The sequence below is a fragment of the Amblyomma maculatum genome, chromosome 5 (genome assembly GCF_055883805.1).
Source record: "Amblyomma maculatum isolate TAMU_Amacu chromosome 5, ASM5588380v1, whole genome shotgun sequence".
Classification (NCBI taxonomy): Eukaryota; Metazoa; Arthropoda; class Arachnida; order Ixodida; family Ixodidae; genus Amblyomma; species Amblyomma maculatum.
Genome location: NC_139348.1, coordinates 104,069,384 through 104,091,323, shown reverse-complemented (window position 1 = coordinate 104,091,323; position 21,940 = coordinate 104,069,384). Strand labels below are relative to the sequence as shown.

Here is a 21,940-nt window from a genome sequence, read left to right as displayed (position 1 = left end):
TGCTGCAGCGTTGCTACTGAAAGACATTGCCATTGTCCGTGATCACCGTGCAGTGAAATCTTGCGAGATGACCCACAAGAAGAAACTGCGTAGTCGCAAGGGTCGCGATGCGAGCGCATCTGGGAGGTCATCCGAGGGTGGCGGTGGGCGGAAGCGACCTGACAAGGGCTCCGAGGGGAGGTCAACTCCTCCGAATACGAAGCGCAATGCGGCGACGGGTGAAACCGAAGAGAAGCCACTGACAGGAGAGCGGCCCCAAGCGGCGAGGGAAGAGAACATGGACAAAGTAAAGGGTGAGCGTATCACACATCTGCCTCACTATTGTCATTAGGAAAGTAGGATGCTGACGAAACCAGGACCCCTTTCCACCGAAAATTAGCTTTTTTAAGGTATCGGAGTCCGGTGATAGCTACTGTGCCCGAGGATGCCGGTCGAAATCCCGGCTGCGGCGGCTACTTTTCGATGGAGGCGAAACACTTGGCTCCAGTGCTCTGTACGATGAGAGTAGCCGTTAATGAACCCCCGGTGGTCTAAATTTCCGAAGCCCTCTACTATGGCGTCTCCCTTAGCCTTAGTCGCTTTGGGACATTAAATCCCATAAACCAAACCAAACCTTTTAAATGTAGGTGTCATCAAACGTCGGCCACCAAGTAGATTTCCTCTTCAGCAGGTAGAAAATTCTTCACAAAATTTTTATTCCCAAGAATAGTTATACCTGTGGCCATTGGTTTATTACTTCACATGCTCCGTCCACCACTAAGTAGTCAGTCATATCACATGACCAAGTGAGCCCCGCCGGGGTGGCGCAGTGTTTACGGCGCTCGACTACTGTTCCCTAGGACGCGGGATCGAATCCCTGCCTCGGCGGCCGCTTTTCTGTGGAGGCGAAAAGCAAGGCGCCGGTGTGCTGTACGATGTCAGTGGACGTTAAAGAACCCAGGATGGTCGAAATTTCCGGAGTCTTCCCCTACGGCGTGTCTCATAGCTTGAGTCGCTCTGGGAAGTTAAACCCCACAAACCAAACCAAATCAAACCACATGACCAAGTGAGGTCACCGCAGCCTCGTTCAATCAACAGCGTGTTTATGATAACGGAATATTTTTGTTGAAAGATGGTGCTTATAATGCAATCGCATTAATAGTCAGCTATATATAACATTTCGTGCTAGTTTTCTTTGCCTCCTAGCAAAGCTGCTCCCTCGTCGTCCGCCAGTCTTATAATCTCTTTTATTCTTACATGCACTCTGGAAACCGCATGCTCTGGGAATATTTTTGTTGCAAGATGGTGCTTATAATGCAATCGCATTAATAGTCAGCTATATATAACATTTCGTGCTAGTTTTCTTTGCCTCCTAGCAAAGCTGCTCCCTCGTCGTCCGCCAGTCTTATAATCTCTTTTATTCTTACATGCACTCTGGAAACCGCATGCTACGTTCGCCCGGTTTATTGCTCAAGAGGCACATCAACCCCGAAAGGAGCTTCGTCGTGGTGAACCCACTGCACCTGTTAAAAAAGCAGCGTCGTGGTTCTGCCACCTGGCAGGTAGCAAAAACTGCCTGATACAGTCAAGGGTTGGCAAATGGACAGAGGATAAGCTCCGCTACTTTTTTGTGGGAGAGGCTCTAGAGGCTAAATACTGGGATGGAGAAAAAGATGAGTGTAACGAATATCCTGCATGAAGCTAAAAGCGCAGTATTCTATACTCCATTTCATACATCAGGTGCGACGCAGCGAAAGTTACCCAAGTAGTCCGCAAGAAAAAAAAAAAAAGGAGGCGTATTACTACGCGCTCGTTCCGTGGTCAAGTGGTTTCTGCGAGAACGGGCTCTATTTTGCATATACACGTTTGCAATAACTTGATTAACGTGCCTGGACATCTTCGCAGTGCGGATCTTATAGAGAAAATCCGCTCCGAAGAGGCAGTCGAGGTCGCTGCGTTGCACAGCGCGGAGGGCACTGCTGGCAGGGATGTGGGGTAGCGAAAACACGACACGAACGAAAACGACAAACAAGACATACAAATTACCCGAATCCGATCTTTTTTTCTTAAAATAAGGTGCTTTTTATGGAGCTGATGGCAAATGTAAGATGTATTAAGCTTGAAGACAAAGCAACATTATTTCCGCTCATCAAGAGCAGGCACTATGTTTCATGGCGGATGCAAAGAGCGCGAACAAGAGCTCTAGCTTTGGCAGTGTTGCATTTGATGTATGAAACGGAGTATCATTCAAGCAATATCGACGGATGCTGGACCTCACATATGGTGGAATAAGTGCCGTAAGAAGATAAAGCGACTAAGAATTAAAACGAAAGAAGAATAAAGTTCAGCGCATGTGCATGAATACAATCTATAATCACAATTTAATTCTTTCCACAGTCCATTTATCGCACTTTCTCACAAACACCATATGGCACACTTCATTATGTGAATTGCAGTCAATTGCCGGGAGAATTTTATCGAGGTGTGAGACTTTTGAAGGAAAAATAAAATTTGTAAACTGTACCGGAGTACCCTTGTTCGAACCCGACCGCCAGCGGCTGGGTTTCGATAAATGCGAAATGGGGAGACACCCATGTTCTGGGCAATGTTAGCGCCCATAAAGATCGCCAGATGGTCGAAATTACTCCGTAGCCCTCCACTATGACCCCTATTTCTCTCTTTCCACCTCAATTCCCACCTTCTTCACTTCCCTTGCTTCGAGAATCAGGTGCCGACGGAAAAACCGTGATAGATACTGAGACTTTTCTTTCGGACAAAACAATTTATTATTTATTTTATTTAACATCCAAGGGGACTCCGAATCAGTTTAGGTCACCCTGGGTTCTTGTAGGAGTAGGCAGCTAGTTTTTGGGTTCGTTTTTTATATTGATGCATAATGTATTACTGTTTGCTCGGCTCACCACGTGGTATTCGCCTACGACCGCTGAAAAATTCATAATGAAAATTTTCTCATTATTTCGGTTTCAACAGCTGAGTGATGGCTGTGACGTTAAATTCAAGTCTACGTCACGTGAGAGCTGATAACAAATATGATCGTTCCTCTGCTAAACCTATTGCTAGTTTGCCTCAAGAATAGGAATCCTAACGAGGATTCGGCGAATATATAATGATATTTTCATGCCCAGCGTGACGTAGCCTTGATTGTGACATCACAGCCATCTCTCCGTTCCTGAAACCGAAATCTAAACTGGTAAGAGAAAATTCAATTATACATTATTTACTATATGTAGGCGAAAACTCTGGGGTAATCTATGTACAGGAATGTATTACGCATGACTAACAATAAGAAAAAGCCACCAAAATTTGGTGTCTATACTCCTGAAAGCGGACACCGCATAACGCCGCGCTGTTTAAACGCGATGCCATTGGAAGCCTCATCGGGAAGAAAAATTGGGTATCCAGCGTCGTACGTATGTCGAAAATTTCGCTCATTTATGGTGAGTCTGTGGCGCCATGAAACCACGTGACGTAGCCTATAACTAACATTGCCATCTTTTAAACCTAAACTAGCTACAATAGGGTAGCAAAACATCATTGGACTTATGGTAGTTTTGCTACATTGGTGTCGCTTGTGTAGGTTTAAAAATAGCCTTTTTATGTCGACGGAGTGCGATGTGTCATTGGTGATGTCACGTGAGACGTGGGCGCCGGCAAGTTCCCTGGCTTCCTGAATTGAACTACAGTTATAGAGAGCTACGCACTTCCGACTGCGCTGGAAGGACAGATGACACTGCGTGTGTTCATTGTAATATATAATCCCCGCAAACGTTCTGAGGGCGACTATGGAGGTACATTGCTGAAGTTTGTGTGTCGGCGGCTGCACAGCTATGGCTCAGTATATGCAGCGAGCACCAGTGACGTTAGAGGAGAAGCATGTCGAGCCGACTCAGACTAGCAATGCAATGCTATTGCGCTGTCAACAAGTACTGATTATAGGCATCCCCTATTTTTTTATAGTTCACTCTCATCGAAATGTGGCTCGAGGCAGCGGGATCATCAGCCTAATGGCAAAGCTATTGAGCGTTCGCGAAGAGCGCAATAAGGAAATGCATTCACAGCCGTTCTACTATTAAGTGCAAATAATGAAACCAGAAATGATGCACTTGAGTAGTAGTAGTAGTAGTAGTAGTAGTAGTAGTAGTAGTAGTAAGAGTAGTAGTAGTGGTGGTAGTAGTCGCAAAGAAGTGTCCATGTTTTGCGAGGAAGGCCTACACTTGATATTTATGTTTAGGCACTTTCCTTTCCTTAAATATGTCTTGCAAAATACCCGCAAAAAGGCATATTAGTGTTAGAGGACCGTAACTCTTATCACTAACCGGTACCAAAAGCTACGTTTTTCTAGACTTTTTCCCACTCTTTATATTAGTGAACTCCCAGATCGCCTTTTGCAAAAAAGACTGAAGAACCCTGCACCAGATAGCAATTGGCTCTATATATTATTCTCTGGCTCAAACACAGCAGCACAAAATATCGTCCATGGAGGACTCTAAAGGTGCATGTTGGCATGATATATGATTATAAAGGCTAAAACCAAGGGCAGATAAGGGTGTACTCTTGGAAGGTAGATTGAGGTCCAATGTATAGGCGGGCGGTATTAGTTTAACGTCACGCCTATAGCTTCCCTTGACAAAAACCAGTGTTGTGGCTCAAATCAGCTTAGCCAGGTTTTACGGAGTGAAAGGGCTAAACACTTGGTTGCAAGAGCACACCTGCCGCAAGCGGCGCAGATCATTCTGGTCCCCAGCCCTGTACAGCCAGGAGCAGCCACCCTCCCACATTTGTCAGTCTCGAGCTGTCTAGGCGGCGACCGCTACCAATTTATCTATTAAGATCGAATCACTGGGTGAATCACAACTACGGAGAGCGAGCGATTGATGTTGCGGCGGCTAGTCAACGTGATGCGTCACGTGCCACATCCGGTGATGGGGAGCGGGCGATGCGACTGTTGGCGCACCGGCGGACGTGACTGCGAAGCGTACGGTTACGGCCGCGGCGCGCCTCCCGTTCGAGGTCACTTCCAAGCCTAATTTGACCTTCAGTTCTCCGTGTTAGAAATGAAGTTCGCTCCGAAAAAGTTAGTGCCTGTGCGTTTTCCCCTCATAAACGTTTTGTCACTTCTGTCGAATTTGTCTGACGTCTCTATCATGCTTACATACCACAATTTCTACATTTTACAGCACCCCCGGTCGCTCAGCGCAAGCCGTCGTTGGGCCTCGTCGGCTCCGCCACTGCGTACTGCCTTCGACATAAGTCTACGGCGAACCTTTCTCCTGTCAGCGCCACTGCTCCAAAACTATCGCATGCAGATGTACACGACGATACGGTGAACGCTCCTAATGGGTTGATATCGCAGAAAACTAGACCGCAGGAAACGCTGCTGCACCAGACGGACGCTTCGATGGCCTCTGCCATCACGAAGTCTCCGATTGTAGAGACACGCACCGCGACTACTCAACGCTCCTTCTTTTTGACTTGCAAGGAGACGAGCTGGCTGTCCAAAGGCAAGAGAGGCATGTCCGATATCTCGACACCCAGCTATGAACCAGCTGTGGTGAGTACACATTTGAATCCAAAATGGTTTTACGCGTCGAGGTCCAATGCCTTAAGACAGGCGAGAGGAACGAGATGAGCTATAACTGGCGAATTCTGGTAAGCTTTTCCAACGTTACTAGACTAGGTCTAGTAACGTTGGCGCTCGACTACAGTTCCCAAGGGCGCGAGGTTGAACTTTGCCATGCCACCTGCGCGTAAGTTCAGGCATAGTTGAACTCAAATGTGGCTTGCGTCAGCCATTGGGGCAATGACGAGAACCACTTCTAGCATGTTTTTTTTTACAGGACTGCGAAACGTATATACGGAATTCCAGAGCCAGTCAGGATGACGGGATTTCATCCCTGTGTTCTTGTGTCAGGGACATTCTCTTTCCTTTATGTCTACAGTAACAAGTGTGACAGATACTGCGCCTTTCCCTTACTGTGAACACACAAAACAAACGCTAGGTACCTGTGTACTGTACGAAGTCAGGTGGGCGAAATGTCCGCAGCCGCCCGCTGTGGTGTCCTTCCTAGGCCGAGTCGTTTTGGGCCGTGGAAGATCGCAGACTCGTCAACCTCGCATTAACCAAGCCTCGTTCTAACTACTGTTAGTCCGGAGTTGCCTTACAATGAAAAATATGAAATATATGCTTGCCACACTTTTGGATTCGCCTTTTTGAAGGCTATAACGACATAATTTTCTTATAGACACTCTTATAAGCACTTCACTTACGTATAGAACATGCTTATATCGTGCAGCTAAAACAAAAGCTTCAAGTTTTCTTTTATTTTGGTTCCTTGACTTTGAATTGGCTTTGAATTTTCTTCTTCATCTTCTTCCCAATTTTCTGCCATTCCACCGGTTGGGTTGTGCGCATGCTTTTCTTAAGGAGTCTTCGTTGTTTTCTTCTGATCAATAAACATTCAGTTGTTAGTCCAGCCTTGTCCTGTCCTCTTCTTTCCTGTGTCTCGTCCTTTGGCTGGTCAAGTGTGAACCCTTACCAACGTGCCCAGTCGTCAACCTTGTTGAATCTCGCCACAAAGTCCGCGGGCGGCAGCTTTGCGGCGCGTGCCTTTCTCTCCCTCTTCTTTTCCCGTTCTTCTCTATATTTTCTTCTGTCCGCACGAAGCAGCGGCTGTGGCTCAGCTACAGATCCGGTAGCAGGCCTATATGCATTTCCTTTTCCTTCTTCCTACAGCCACAACAACAAACAATGCGAACGCCAGAGAGTATTTGCCGAGTGCTTCTACGACCAGCAGAGCTGAAATGGAAAGCGAAGACGCCACTGCGCATGCACAGAGCGCTGATGCGACCAGAAGGTTTACGAGTGATTTTACGTTCGCTGGGAAGCTCTCCCCAGTGGAGCCATACGTTGCACCCGAGCGTGCGCAAGCTCGCGCAGGCGTGTCTGAGACATCAGCCGTGTTTACATGTATGCGACAGCTAGCGCATCGCATCGCATCCCAACCGGTCCCTAGCACATCGCATTCATGTAAACAGGGGTAATGCGCTAGGAAAGCACACCGCATTAATTCCCCAATCAGGGCTGGATTTAGAGGGGTAAGTCGACTTACCCCTCTCAATCTCAATGGGCGACACCGCGTTCCGCCACCACCGCGCTAGAGATGATGCGCTACATGTAAACGCTGTCGCATCACATTACCGTGAGGCGCTGCGAAATGCGATGCGATGTGATGCGCTACTGTCGCCTTCATGTAAATACGCAACTCCAGAGTGACGCGCACGCCACGAGCGGCGGCGCGCGCGTCCAGAGTGAGAAGGCGCGTGAACTCGCCGCAGCGGCAGTATGATGACTACTCGAAAAAAAAAAAAATCACAGTTGCTTAGCTGTAGTTAAGCCTAGGAGAGTGCGAAAGCAATCTATGGAACTGGCGTGTGGCAGAATCAAGTTGACTCATCTCTCCGGGCATAGTCTGTACACCTTTGATCTTGTAAATCTCCGTTGACAGCAGTGAAGCCGGCCTTTGCAAGTGACCCTTCCCGCCTCTTACGACGTTCAGCTTTCTCTTGAGGCGATTCTTCCGCACGCCGTTTCTTCCTGGCCTCGTTACTTTCCACCCTAGACGCACGGGCGTTTTCAAGTCGCTTTTGCCGTTCCTCTTCACTTTCTTGAGCACGTTGTAACCGTCTAGTTGCATTCTTGCGCTTCGCACTGGTTAGAGAGGACCTAGATAAGCGTGTAGATATAGAGTCCTCACCATTCAGAGCAGACATTGTCTCACCCCGTTAAGTCTTGTTCTGCTTCGGTGGCTTGAGAAGAAGCACGCATTCGCGGAGCCGCATCTAGAACACGACGTCTGACTCGACGCTCTTCATGTTGTTCCTCCGTCTCCGTAGCTCGCTGTCGCTTCTTGGCTGCACACTGGCGAGCGGCCTTCTCCACCTGCTTCTCAGACAGCATGACGAACTGTCTTACAAGTTGTTGTTGCTGTGGCTGTAGGAAGAAAGAAAAAAATGCGCGGGCCTGCTACTGGCTCTGTATTTGAGCCACCTCCACCGCCTCGTGCGGACAGAAGAGAGAATAGAGAAGAAAGAAAAGGAAGAGGAAGAGAAAGACGTGCTCCGCAACAACTACAGTCAGCCACCGAAGCAGTGGGGGGTGCAATGACGGTCTACAACATATTGTTACGCCCTTAACGTCGCGACGGAGACGTTCTAGTCGGTTCAGTACGCTAGGTACACACGGCTAGCGGGAACGACACAAGTGCCACAAGACAGAGGTCGAACCGGCGCGCACACTTCTTCTTCCTCTTCCTTCTCTCTTCCTCCTTGCTCTGTTTGAGAACAAGTCCGTAACACTTCCCCCGTCGCAGGCGAAGCCCTCCGGGCGAGTCAATCGTCAGCACGAGGATGACAGGGTTTCAGACGCGCGACGTGGGCAAGCTCAGTTCGTGAAGAACGTCGGCCACTTTTGGTAAGGCGCGCAATCCGATAGGTGAGGTCACTAATTGCCTCGAGGATAACATAGGGACCGATATAGTGCGCGAGCAGTTTCTGACTTAAGCCACGCTTCCTTAATGGACGCCAAAGCCAGACCATATCTCCAGGTAGGTAGGTGACGTGGCGATGGTGGTCGTCGTAGCGGGATTTCGAGCGCTTTTGTGAGGCGAGAGTTCTCAAGCGGGCTATCCGGCGGGCTTCTTCAGCCCGGCACAGGATCTCAGCAATCTCAGGTTCGTCGTCTGTGGAGAACGGGAGGATGGTGTCGAGGATGTGTCGAGGAGACCGGGCATAGAGGAGAAAGAATGGACTGTAACTTGTTGTTTCCTGTTGGGCGGTGTTGTATGCGTATGTTATAAATGGTAGCACAGTGTCCCAGTCCTTGTGGTCGGCGGCGACGTACATTGAAAGCATGTTGGTGAGTGTCCGGTTGGTTCGCTCGGTCAATCCATTTGTTTGCGGATGATACGGGGTAGAATGTCGGAACTGCGTTTGGCACAAACGAAGGAGTTCTTCGACAACATCAGCGGTGAACTGACGCCCTCGGTCGCTGATCAACACTCGGGGAGGCCCATGGCGCAGTATAACAAAGTGCAACAGGAAGAGGGAGACTTGGTGTGCAGTAGCCGATGGAAGGGCTGCCGTCTCACAGTAACGAGTGTGGTAATCAGTGCAGATGACGATCCAGCGGTTGCAAGAATGAGACTTGGGAAAGGGTCCCAAGAGGTCTACCCCGACTTTCTCAAAAGGGGATCTTGGAGGCGTCACCGGATGAAGAAGACCAGGAAGAGTGCCGGCGGGGCGTTTGTGACTCGCACACTGAGCACAGCTAGCCACATACTTCTCAGTGGTTTCACGCATCCGGGGCCAGTAGAAACGTTCTTGGATGCGATAGAGCGTCCGCGCCGATCCCAGGTGTCCCGAAGTGGGGTCGTCGTGCATAACGCGCAAAACAGAGGAGCGTAGGCTGACGGGCACCACCAGAAGGTAGCGGAGACCAGTGGGAGAATAGTCCTTTTTGTACAAAAGACCACTCCGTATACAATAGGAACTAGAAGCTGTAGGGTCCTTTGCAGCGGTAAAGAATGGTTGGAGATTCTCATCTTTCCTCTGCTCAGTGCGGAACGTATGGGTATCGGGGAATGGAGGTACAATCGCAGCGATGTAATGATCAAAATTGTCGGCGTCACATTCCGTTGTGGGAAGCGGTAAACGTGAGAGACAGTCCGCGTCAGCGTGCCGGCGTCCACTCTTGTACGAAACTGTATAATCAAACTCTTGTAAACGGATTGCCCACCGTGCAAGACGGCCAGATGGGTCACGGAGGTTTATCAGCCAGCACAGGGAATGATGATCAGTGACCACTGTGAAGGGCCGCCCGTATAGATAACAGCGAAACCGCTGAACGGCGAAAACTACCGCGAGGCATTCTTGTTCAGTGATTGTGTAATTGCGTTCAGGTTTGCTTAAGGAACGACTGGCGTAAGCAATAACATGTTCCTTGGCGCCGTAACGCTGAATCAGCACAGCACCAATGCCAACACCACTGGCGTCCGTGTGCAGTTCCGTTGGAGCAGAAGGGTTGAAATGCCGGAGAATCGGATGTGACGTTAGTAAAAACTTGAGCTGGCAAAAAGAAGAGTCACACTCTGATGTCCACTCGAAGGGAGCGTCTTTGTGGAGAAGGCACGTAAGCGGGTTAGCAATGTCAGCAAAACGGGGAATGAACCGGCGGAAATATGAGCACAGTCCTAGGAAACTTCGGAGTTCCTTCACGTTCTGAGGTGTTGGAAACGATGCAACGGCCGCGGTCTTTTGAGGGTCAGGTCTGACGCCTTCACGATCGACGAGGTGTCCTAGTACCAAAATCTGACGCTCACCGAAGCGACACTTCTTCGAATTAAGTACTAGACCGGCGTTTTTGAAGCAGTCAAGCACGAGAGCGAGGCGTTCGTTGTGCTCTTCGAATGTCCGGCCAAAAATGACGACATCATCGAGGTAGCACATACATATTTGCCATTTTAGTCCCCGTAGGATAGCGTCCATAAATCTCTCGAAAGTTGCAGGAGCATTGCAGAGCCCGAAGGGCATTACATTAAATTCAAACAGGCCATCGGGTGTGATAAATGCCGTTTTTTCCTTGTCGTCAGGGTGCATAGGGATCTGCCAATATCCCGATCGCAGATCGACGGATGAAAAATATGATGCCGAGAACAGACAATCTAGGGCGTCATCGATCCGCGGAAGGGGATACACATCCTTCTTTGTTGCAGCATTCAGACGGCGATAGTCGACGCAAAAGCGCCATGTACCATCTTTCTTCTTCACCAGAATTACAGGGGCGGCCCAGGGACTGCATGACTCTTGAATAACACCCTTTTCCAGCATATCCCGAACCTGCTCACTGATGATCTGGCGTTCTGTTGGTGACACTCTGTACGGCTTCTGTCGAATTGGGTGTGAGTAGCCTGTGTCAATGCGATGCCGGGTACGTGTCACGGGAATGCACCGTGAGCCGCTAGGCTCGGAAAAATCAAATATGGAAGAATACTTGACCAGTAAGGCCTCCAAAGCGTCACACTGGTCCCTGGTTAGAGAGCGGCTGATCATCCGATGTACTTGCGAGTCAGGGGCTGGAGCGGCAGCACTTTCGCCAGGTGCATCAGTAACCAAAGCCACCGACGGGGCGTCGTCTTGGCTACAGGTCGCAATCTCCATATTCACAGGCAAAACTACTGGTTGCGAAGAACAATTAATGGCCCACAGCCGTGAGCAGCCCTTGACCACCGACAGTAGGCAGTGAGGAACCAGAATGTATTTCTTTGCACAGTTAGAATGAAGCGGTGCCACTGTAGCGTCGAAGGTGTCGGAAGCACGGCTGGGGCACAAAACTGGGACGCACACCATAGACAAGGCTGGCACATTGGTATCCTCTGTTACACAGAACACATCCTCACGGACGTGTGGCTTCTCTAAGAGTCCAGAAGGAAGGGAACCATCAACGCAGAGTTCCCCAGAGCGGCAGTCGACCGTAGCGCCACACATTCTCAAAAAGTCAATACCTAGAATTATGTCATGCGTGCATCGCGAAAGCACTGCAAACTCCGCTGCGAATACCGTTCCACCCAGGGACACCGAAGCACTACACATTCCCAGGGGACACAACACCTCACCACCCGCGCCATGAAAATTCACATTTCTGTCCCAAACAAACATAACTTTGCGTCCTAACCGCTTCTTAAACGATAAACTCATTATTGAAATGGTTGCCCCGGTATCCACTAAAGCCATTGTCGCCACACCAACCACAAGCACATAGACCGTATTCTTTAACATAAAAACAGATGGAGGAATTTCTTCAGGCAGCGCACAGTCTCCAGCGGCCTGACCTCCAGCGGCCGCGCTGACTAGTTTTCCGGCAAAGGCGATGCCGACCGCCGTCGCGGCCGTGGTGACGGAAAGCGGCGCGCAGAAGAGGCAGGTGGTGGTGAGACACTTCGTTCGGAAGCAGGAGAGTGGTTGCGCGGTCCATTGGTCTGGGGATATTCATACGAAGATGGGGGCCATTGCCAATTAGAGTCGTAGAAACGGTTACGTGGCGGAGCATTTTGGACGGGCCGATCGTAACGGGTGAGTGGGCGGCTGCGGCAGTATCGAGCTATGTGCCCCTCAATGCCGCAGCGTCGGCACACGGGGGCTGTGCGACGAAAAACTTGTTCCCTGGAGGGCTCCGAGGAGACAGGGTGCATTGGGTAGCGAAACTCATCTTCAGGTCTTCGGGTTGGACGACGGAAATAGCGAGTAGGTGGTGGTTGAGGATGATACTCATAGTGCTGATCATAGTGCGACAAGAAGTTAGTCGGGCGCGAGTCGTAGCGAGGCGCGTGACCAGGGCTATCGAACCTTGGCGTTCGGCTGTTGGAGCAAGCGTCCGCGTGTGCCGTATTGATAGAATTCACAACGGGCATCGAAGGGAGCAAGGAGGGAGGCCCTCGAGAGCCGACAACGTCAGAGGGCAAAGATGATGGAGACCGTACAGGGGGCTCAAACCGCTGCAGTTCCTCGCGAACTATTTGCCGGATCGTTGACGACAAGTCCATGAAGTTATCTTCAATGCTCGCCACAGATGGAACGTTGGCGAGCCGCCCAAATTTTGGCGTTATGCGACGAGTCTTCAATGTCTCGAATGTGCGAACTTGCCGAATTACATCACAGACGGCGTTCAGGTCACCTTTGGCAATTAGAAAATTATAAACATCATCTGCGATGCCCTTCAGAAGATGTCCTACTTTATCTTCCTCGGTCATATTAGCGCTTGCAGTTTTGCATAGCTTCAGAACCTCTTCTATGTAAGTTGTGCATGTTTCCCCAGGTAGCTGAGCTCTGTGCATGAGTGTGTTCCGCTCGCTTCCTTCGTGCAAGACAGTCGCCGAAGCACTGCCGCAATTCAGTAACGAAACGGTCCCAGGTGGTAAGAGAGTCTTCGTGGTTTTCGAACCAAACAAGAGCGGTATGAGTTAGGAAGAAAACCACGTTTGCGAGCTTAGCGGCGGCGTCCCATCGATTGTAGCGGCTCACCCGTTGGTAGTGGGTCAACCACTCGTCAACGTCCTCGCCTGCCGCTCCCGCCAAAGTCCGGGGCTCCCGATAGTGATGCGAAGAACTGTTCGCTGCGCCCGCAGGCCGGTCTTCAGCCTGGATCACCGCGTCACCACGAGCTGCTTGCGGGTCATCGGCCGATTGCATGGCGCTGGTTTGCGGTTCGAGGCCCGCAAGGCGACGACTCCGGCGAGGCTCCAGTTGTGTCGGTGCTGTCTGTAGAGCCAGGGATCGTTACCCGGCTTCTCCACCACAATGTTACGCCCTTAACGTCGCGACGGAGACGTTCTAGTCGGTTCAGTACGCTAGGTACACACGGCTAGCGGGAACGACACAAGTGCCACAAGACAGAGGTCGAACGGGCGCGCACACTTCTTCTTCCTCTTCCTTCTCTCTTCCTCCTTGCTCTGTTTGAGAACAAGTCCGTAACAATATAAAAATCGGTGGCTGGCTAGCCCCCGCCGCAAGCGGCGTTGACCTACCATCCCAGCCCCGTAGTGCCTGGAACTGCCGCCCTTCACCACCTCCTTCGCTGAAATGGCATGCTTTTTGCTGCGCAGCCTCCCCTCCTCTACTTACCGAAGAGGGAAGAGAGGTGAAGTGTCTCTAATGGAAAGCGACATCACCTGTTAGACCACAGCGCACTTAGTGGGAGAAGCGCTAAACGCCCGGCGTGGCTACAAGCCACGGTGCGCTGAAGAGCCGACTTGGTAGCCCAGCTCTCACGCTGGTACGACGTCAGTAGTCACGTGGTGTAAAGCGCAACTACCGGACCACGCTACGCTGTAGGCTCGAAAGCTGGCGTAGTATTGCTTTCGCAATAAAACTTAGCAGCCCAAAGGAAGGGTGGCAGTTCCTGGCCCTACGGGGCTGGGACAGTTGGTCAACGCCACTTGCGGCGGGGGCTGGCCAGCCACCGAGTTTTTGTCTGTTGTGGGCCGTCATTGCACCCGCCACCGCTTAGGTGGTGGACGACGACTGTTATGCGGCGCGCGTCTTTTTCCCTCTTCTTTTTCTTTCTTCTCTATTTTCTCTCCTGTCAGCACGAGGCCGCGGATGTGGCTCAGCTACGGAGCCAGTAGCAGGCCCGTGCATTTTCTTTTCCTTCTTCCAACAGCCACAACAACAACAACAACAACTACAACAGCTTAAAGGCAGGCTGGAATCCGGCAACTATCAGCAGCGGCGCGCAGGCTCCCATTGCCATAGTGGCGAAAATCGTCTGCTACGGCACTCACTCGGGACGTCAAACTAGCCGCTGGTGGCGCTGAACCCAGCGCCATCGACTAGCTAGCACTGTCATCATCGGTGGAGGTTACCGCACGGTGCTAGTGGAGTCATCGCGTTCCTAGTAACGGAACTCCAATGACAAAAACGTCGTAGAAGAAAGCGTGTGTTCTCCTTGGGATCGACCGTGGTTCGCCATGGCCGAGTTGATGTACACAGTCTGTCAAAAAAATTACCGACGATTACGTTACTTCCTAATGCGAAATTTGAGCGCAGCAAATAAGCTGTTTCACCTTTTCGATAGATTGAGGCAAAGAAATCGAGCAACACATGTATGCGCTATCACAGAATTTTTTTTTATTTTTCACACGTATTCTTTTAACAAAGACTCCACGAACAGTTCTTGACAGTGATGAAGGAAGCTTTGTGGTCGGAGAAATAGACTGATATATGTTCGACTTGGTACACCGATGCTTGATTCTCAAAGACGAGATCTATACAAGTGCCTCGCGAGGTTGACACAGCCGTGGGACGCGTTACGAGCGAGAGGAACGGGATGTTCTCCCGCATAAGTGTGAAGAAATTCCTGTTTGTCTTTATGTCAACATTCGTCTCGCTCATGGCTGAGAAAGAACTGGCAGATAATTTCGCAGTGGCGAACGGCAGCGGCAATTTCGGCTCGGGCGGTGCACATATACAGATCCGCCGCCACCGATCTGGCTCTCTGATTGCCACCGCACAGGGGTTGCATTGGAGGAGGAGCGAAGAAAGGAAATAAGTTCGAGCCGGCGCTTTGACAACTGGAGACTCGCAGGAAGAAGGGGGAGGGGGGCGGCGTGTACACCCAGCGGCAAACGATGGGGGCAGAAGCGCGCGCAGCAAGCGGACAACGCGGTAAAGGGAGGAGGGAAGAGATAGCAGCGACTGACTGATGCTGCTGACGCCGATAGTGAGTCAACCCCAGCTGCGGAGTTGGTTTCAGGGACAACGCCGCCGATGCCGACGCAAATAATATGATACCCTCGCTTCCGCAGCGCCAAGAACCAGGTCTAGCCGTGGGAAGGTGGTCACGTATTCGTCGACGTGCCGGGGCCTACGTGAAATAACCGGCGCGTCGGCAACTGAAGAGCACCCTATCCGCCACACAGGAACAGGGGGGGGGGGGGGGGGGAGACCCTCCCCTCCTCTTTCTGCATGGCGGCGACGGTGTTCTATGCAGTCACGTTATCTTGACTCTCTAGCGGCGTCAGCGGCATCCAGCGGTATCAGTCGGTCGCTGCTAGCGCTTGGGGGATGAAAGGGGGGCGGAGCTGGTTACGAGGCCGACGACGACGCCGACGCGAAACCCAGGAACGGACGCCAAAGAGCTGCGCTCTAAAATGTGGATTTATTAGTTGATTCGAACGTTAGCGCTGGCAGTAATTCGGGCACAGCAGGATCGGAATACTAGCCGCAGGGCGCAGCTTAAGCGCGAGAGAGATGGGCGCCGGAGACCAGCGATGGTGATGGCGATGCCGCAGCGTTGTTTCTTCTTCGTCTTCTTTACACTTCTAGCACTTTTACGTACGGCTTGTCTACCCCCTGATTTTGCAATGTCTGCATCCCCGCCGAAATTTCTGCTGAGTCAAATGCTTTTCGTAATCAATGAATGCTATGTATAAGGGCTGTTTATATTCCGAGCACTTTTCTATTCCCTAGTTAATGGTATGGATATGATAGATAGAAGAGTACCGTTTCCGAAAACCTGCTTGATCCGCCACACAGTGCTCACAGTACTTGTGCGTGAAAGCCACCTTTAAACGTGCACTGACATCTCACAGCACACGGGCGCCTTGCTTTTCGCCTCCATCATATTAGAGGGTCTCTTAGATGTCTCTTAAGAGGAGAATGGCGAAAGCCTACCCTTCCTATCCTATAATTTGCCTCACATCGTTAGCCTCTTGTCTGCATTCGTTGCAGTGCTACATATAGTTGTAATTGGTTTACAGTAAAGGAAATATGCAGTATACACTTTCTAGACAAGTGTGCGTTTGGACGGTACACCATCGCTCCTGTTGCGAGGCGTTCCTTTGCTCGCATTCAAGTGTGGCATCGCAGATGGCAGGGACGTATCCCGCCTCGGTCAATCAGAACGCCGCAAAAGCGGGACACTCTGTCCACGACAGCATGAGCCATTTAAGGCTTTCGCCTTAATATACGGCCGAAGGGGGCACCTGGAAGCAATACTGCAATACGTAAGCTGGAGAAGAGGGAGGAGGAGATTTCGAACGCTTAGATATGCGCGACAAGTCCCGTTACGGGGTTTAGAAGTAAAAGCCTTCGATCTCATGTTTTCTTTTTAAATACTGAACATATCGCTAACACGCCTCCAATGAGCGGAAACATACAATGGAACATTTCTCCTTGTCTTTTCATCCTATTTGCCCATCTTGAGCGCTGTGTTTCAAGGAGGCACTATAGTGTTATTTGCATATTAGACATGTCCCACAATTTTTTAATGTCACCTTCTATTTCCCCATTTTTCTTCTCGCAGTTCAGACGTCGAAAGATAGCAGCCATCACTGGGATCGCTGGCATCGCAACGGTTTTGCTGTTCGCGGCAGTCATTGTATTTATATTCAGCGGTCACACCGGCTCTCACCAAAATAGACAGCGCTGTGAAACACTGTCCTGCCGCTACCACGCGCAACTTCTGACAAAGCATCTGAACAAGAGCATAGACCCGTGCGAAGATTTTTCCGCCTACGTGTGCTCCGCTTGGTCGCCTCCGACGGACCGCAGGGAACACGTAAAAACGCCGGCCGACGATATGGCCTTCTCGCGGCTAGCGACATTCAGGTCCTTGCTCGTCAAGGGCGCATCGAAATTCCCCGTGGCAGCCAAGGCCCTTGAAATGCACAAATCTTGCACGAGTGCACCAGACCACGGCGGCGCCTACCTGCCCAAATTCCTAGAACTCATGCAAGAAATGGGTCTCAGCTGGCCGGAGCCACCGCGAGCCAGTGCCAATGCCCTAGAAACGTTGCTTTCACTGTCGTACAGGTGGCAGGTTCACTTGTGGTTCGAAGTCAGCGTGACTGTATGGCGTGTCTTCGGACAATGGCTGTTGGTGTTCCGCCCCGCTCCATCGCTGCCGTTCCTCTTAAGCCAGTACAACTCTGTGAACGACATGAAAAGCTACGAAGCGTACTGGAGAGGCTTCTACAACGATCTCAGCCTCAACAGCACGGCTCCTGCGGACGATGTCTCCCTCGAAGCCACCATTAAGGAGATCCATGATATCGAAGGCACCGTGCTGGTCATGCTTAGCGAAATGATCACGACCCAAATCAGGACGCCGGTTACGTTTCCCCTCGAAGAAATTGGCAACCACTCGCAGCCAATCACTTCGGACACCTGGATGAAGCTTCTTCGAGAACACGTAGTACTGAGTCCCCATATTTCACTCACAGATGACGTACACCTTATCAACGATAACCTTCTGGTTACCATTGCGGGCTTCCTCGAAGACCACCAAAATTCGCAACTTCTAAGTCTGTACGGTTGGACGTTCGTCCAGATGTTCGCACCCATAGGTGAGCCGCGAATGCTCCTGAGGCGCTTCGGCGCCAAGCATAAGGTCGATGTCTACCGTTCTATATTTTGCAGCTTTCACGTCGAAATGGTGTATAGAGTTCTCGTGTTGTCACTCGAAATGGCTATCGATAACCGGGAAAAAGACCGGGAAGCCTTTGGAGCCGGGCTCCAGAAGCTGGTCTCCATCGCCGTCAAGAAAGTGGAGGGCGCTGCGTGGCTGGACGAGGACAGCAAACGAGCCGCCACGGAAAAATTGACATCTATGCTTATGCAAGCGTGGCCCGAGGAACAGCTGATGGAGAACGAAGTGCTGGAGGAAATTTACAGGGACTACCCGAGCACTGGAGGACTGTTCGTCGAGTTATGGATCCAAGCACGCAGAGTCATGCACTATGCTAGCTTGAAAGTGCGCTACATCAACGAATCGCAGGCATACTGGAATGCCCTGAAGCTGCCGTCTAACTTTCCGCCGTCCTACCCTAGGTATGACTATGTCCTGAACAGCCTGAAAGTGCCCATCTACTTGTTCGGCCCACCGCTCTACTACCATGGTGGCACAAACGCACTGTTTTTCGGCGGCCTTGGGTACATGCTAGCTTTCAACTTGGTGAAGGCTCTGGACAAAGAGGGTGTTCGCTGGCTCCCAAATGGCACCCAGGTGGACAGCATTTTGTCCGAAAGAGCGAGGAAGGCCTTCCGTCAACGAGACAGTTGTCTCAGTACCGAAGGTGTGGCGAGCGTGTTTCCGGAGTTACCGGCGGTGGAGATTGCCCACGCTGCAATTGATGCCGACAACAGTGACAATGTTTATGTTGGAGAGGAGATTTCGGCGGGCAAAGCATTCTTCATGACCATGTGCTACATGTCCTGCACCGTGCGCGGCTTCCAGAACTCCTACGCGCCGGATTGTAACAAGGTCGCGCGCAATTCGGCGGCCTTTGCGAGTACATTCGACTGTCCCTCTGGCTCCAAGATGAATTCTCGGAAAAAGTGCAATTTTTTTGGCTGACTTTTTCCATGGGTAAAGCTTTTATGTTGGAGATGTCACGAACTGTTCCCTAGATAGGCTTCATTCATTTAGTTTTGTGTTATAGAACTCTCAAGCCCTATAATAACTACCTTTGGTTCAATGGACTGTCACCCTTCAAACAATTTAATTTCATTTCTAATTTATATAACGATGCTAATTTTGCAAATGTTTTCCTCGCAGGAGGGCCTTCAGTGGCAATTACAACGCTATATATTGCTTACAGTTTTGAATAGCGGGTTAGAGGACAATGCTAGTGTATAACGCATGCTAAGGTCTGGTAAAAATGTCCAGACTTAGGTCTAATTGTCAAGATTGGTGTCAATAATGGCATGCCCGTTCTGATTAGCTGTACTTTCAGGCAGCCCGAAGTCAGTGCGGGCGTTACGCAAGTGCTTATGAACAATATAGTGTTGTGCTTTTCACTATGAATGAGTAAAATATCTTATATGTGCACAATCCGTTAAGTCCGGGAGTTATGTGTGCACACTGAACCGCTTTGTCGCCAGGTCGAGTGGGGTTAAAGCTTAGACCTATAGACCAAAGTCGGAGACTAAATTCACTTTTCTTGGAGAGGCCTCTACTTTTGTGTGCTTATTTTTCTGGTGCAGCGACGCGTCTTGCATTCTGCTGCCCGATGAATTAGCTGGCTTCTGGATTTCAACTGTTCGATTTGACGAACTTTAAGGTTGGAGGCCAGCTTAACACGCGATACCCCGCAGTTTACGTTTACAAATATTTACATGCGGTCCTGACGTCTTGCAAGGCATTTTCCCGGCTTGAGTTGATATGTCAAGTATGTTGAATAATAAACTCTCAGGCTTTCACTTTCGGTATATATTTGTCTCTAAACTCATCAGATAAAGATTGTTTTTATTGGGAAAGCAATACTACGACAGCTATAGCGAGACTTCGGGTGGCCGCAGCTACGCCGTGACGAGACGTAGCTACGTCTCCTCATAACAAAATTAGCTTGCTATGACTTTTGTAATTCACGTTACCCCTATGTCACAGGCAGGAGCTGTCAACTCGGGTCGCTCCTTTCATATGGGATTGTGATATCAGAATTAGCGTGCCAGAACCGTTTGCATTCTCGTTCCCCCTACGACACGCAGGCACGTCCTTACGGCTTGGTTGAAGCGTGACTTTATATGTGGGCTGGTAGCTTACGCTCTGGAGTCATACCCTTAAAGGATGAGCTTAAGTGTCCCCAATAATGTACCACCTTACACTGATAGGGCATAATAGGATAATAATGTAGCAGGCAAAATAAGCTTCCACCTTTGCTTTCGCCATTCAGCTAGGGTTAATCAGAGCTAAGCCACAACTAATTTTTGTTTTATTCCCTTCCTAAAGCCGTTTCAGCTCGTCGACTGTTTTATATTTGGTTCTGCTCACCTGGTATAAGAGCTCCAGCTTTGCCACCGAGTACTATTTGGCCTATCGACGTCATGGTTTTCGTGATTGGGGCCTGTTCAACAAATGTTCAATGGTGCCCGGCATAGGTCGTGACCTAGGCATCAGCAACGCAGTGAATCCACGGTCCGAGGCCTTCCCAAGCTCTCTCGCAGGAGCAGCACGACAAATAGTTTGAATATGTGCTTCTATGCGCGTACTAAAGAACTGAAACATGGCCGACCATTGCACTGAAATTGCAAGAGCTTGAAAATAAGCCGGAAAATAAGAAAGAAGATATCAGGCAGGAATGGTGGTCTTCTCAGCGACAACCTTTATTCTCGATTACTATGCTCGCGACCGAGCATGTGAAGCTAATGACGAAAGCACTGACCACGCAGCTTCAAACAAGTTGCAGATGTTCAAGTAGACTGCGACAGTTTCACGAGTTTAAGCCATCGGCCGTCGTGGTTGTTGTTGCTTCGACCTTGGCTCGTTTTCATGCTTGCTGAGCATAATGAAGACGACGAATTTCACTGCGCAGCTTAAGAGTGTGCGGGAGTTACACTATGCGTGATCGCCGGCGGTGAGCTTGGACGTGTGCTTTAACTAGGTTATATGAGCTGGAGGGAAATAACTCTTGTTCCTGCGCAGAAAAAAATATAGAAGCAGACCAACAACCTGCAATTGGCAGATATAAATGATTCTTAATAAGGTCTTGATCCAATGGTTTCTAGACGAACAACCATCAGGACTGGCCCTGAGTGATATAACTGATCCTGTCACGACATTGCCGGTTGCTCTGTTTTACCTCTTTTGAGGCCATCGGCGTCATTAGCCGCTTGACACAGTGTTTCCCACACCTGGTCATCCACCTTCTGAGTACGCAGTCATTGCACGTGCTTATTATGATCGCTAAGTTACCAGTTTTCGGTTGCGAGCCTCTCAAGCTTCTCAGCAATCGCAATTCAACAGCCGTCATCTCGACACCTCATTCTTACCTGGGTCCATTGTGTTGCTCTTGAAGCATTCTCGCCTTTGTGGGCTCTAAAAAAAGCTTCTCTCCCGCAATGTGGGCCCGTATTGTGATCTGCTGCGCCAAGTCGCAGCCGCCAAATACGTTATTGAACCTGTCTTCCCCGAGTGCACTTCTCATACCGCACACTTCTAGATTGTCCACTTCTCGCGAATAGCCCTACACTCTGACTTGTTCTGACACTCGCTAAGCAGCCCTTCGATGATGCTTTTGCGGCCAGAGGCCATGCTACGAGTCGAGTCAGCGAAGGTGAGGCAGACGAAGTGTGTGTGCGCCTGGCGTGTGCTTGGGAGATGCCTTGCACATCCTGCTGTATGTAACGTTGCCTGCACACCGCGCCAATTTTTACACGCGATCGTTATACTGTGAGCATCGCTGTAGCAAAATACTGAGAATTTTGAAAACTATGCTCTGTGCTGATTACTCGAGCCCAGTCTAAGAGCAACATTCAAGGCGTGTTTGTGGCCGCTTAATGCGAAACACTGGGCAGAGGCATATTATTTTGTTATTTTTGGGCAGCCTCACCATAACATATGTTGCGATCATGGTGCAGACGTAGTGGAGGGCCCCATAACCCATAGAGG

The 21,940-nt window shown here is 50.2% G+C and overlaps 1 protein-coding gene across 1 annotated transcript; it reads left to right on the top strand.

Moving 5' to 3' along the window:
* Positions 1-67: 67 nt before the first annotated feature.
* On the top strand, positions 68-18,907 carry LOC146189092 (endothelin-converting enzyme 1-like). The gene is made up of 2 exons (XM_084605176.1): positions 68-286; positions 16,856-18,907. The coding sequence occupies exons 1-2, from the start codon at positions 68-70 to the stop codon at positions 18,905-18,907; spliced, it is 2,271 nt and encodes a 756-aa protein (XP_084461302.1).
* The last annotated feature ends 3,033 nt before the right edge of the window (positions 18,908-21,940 follow it).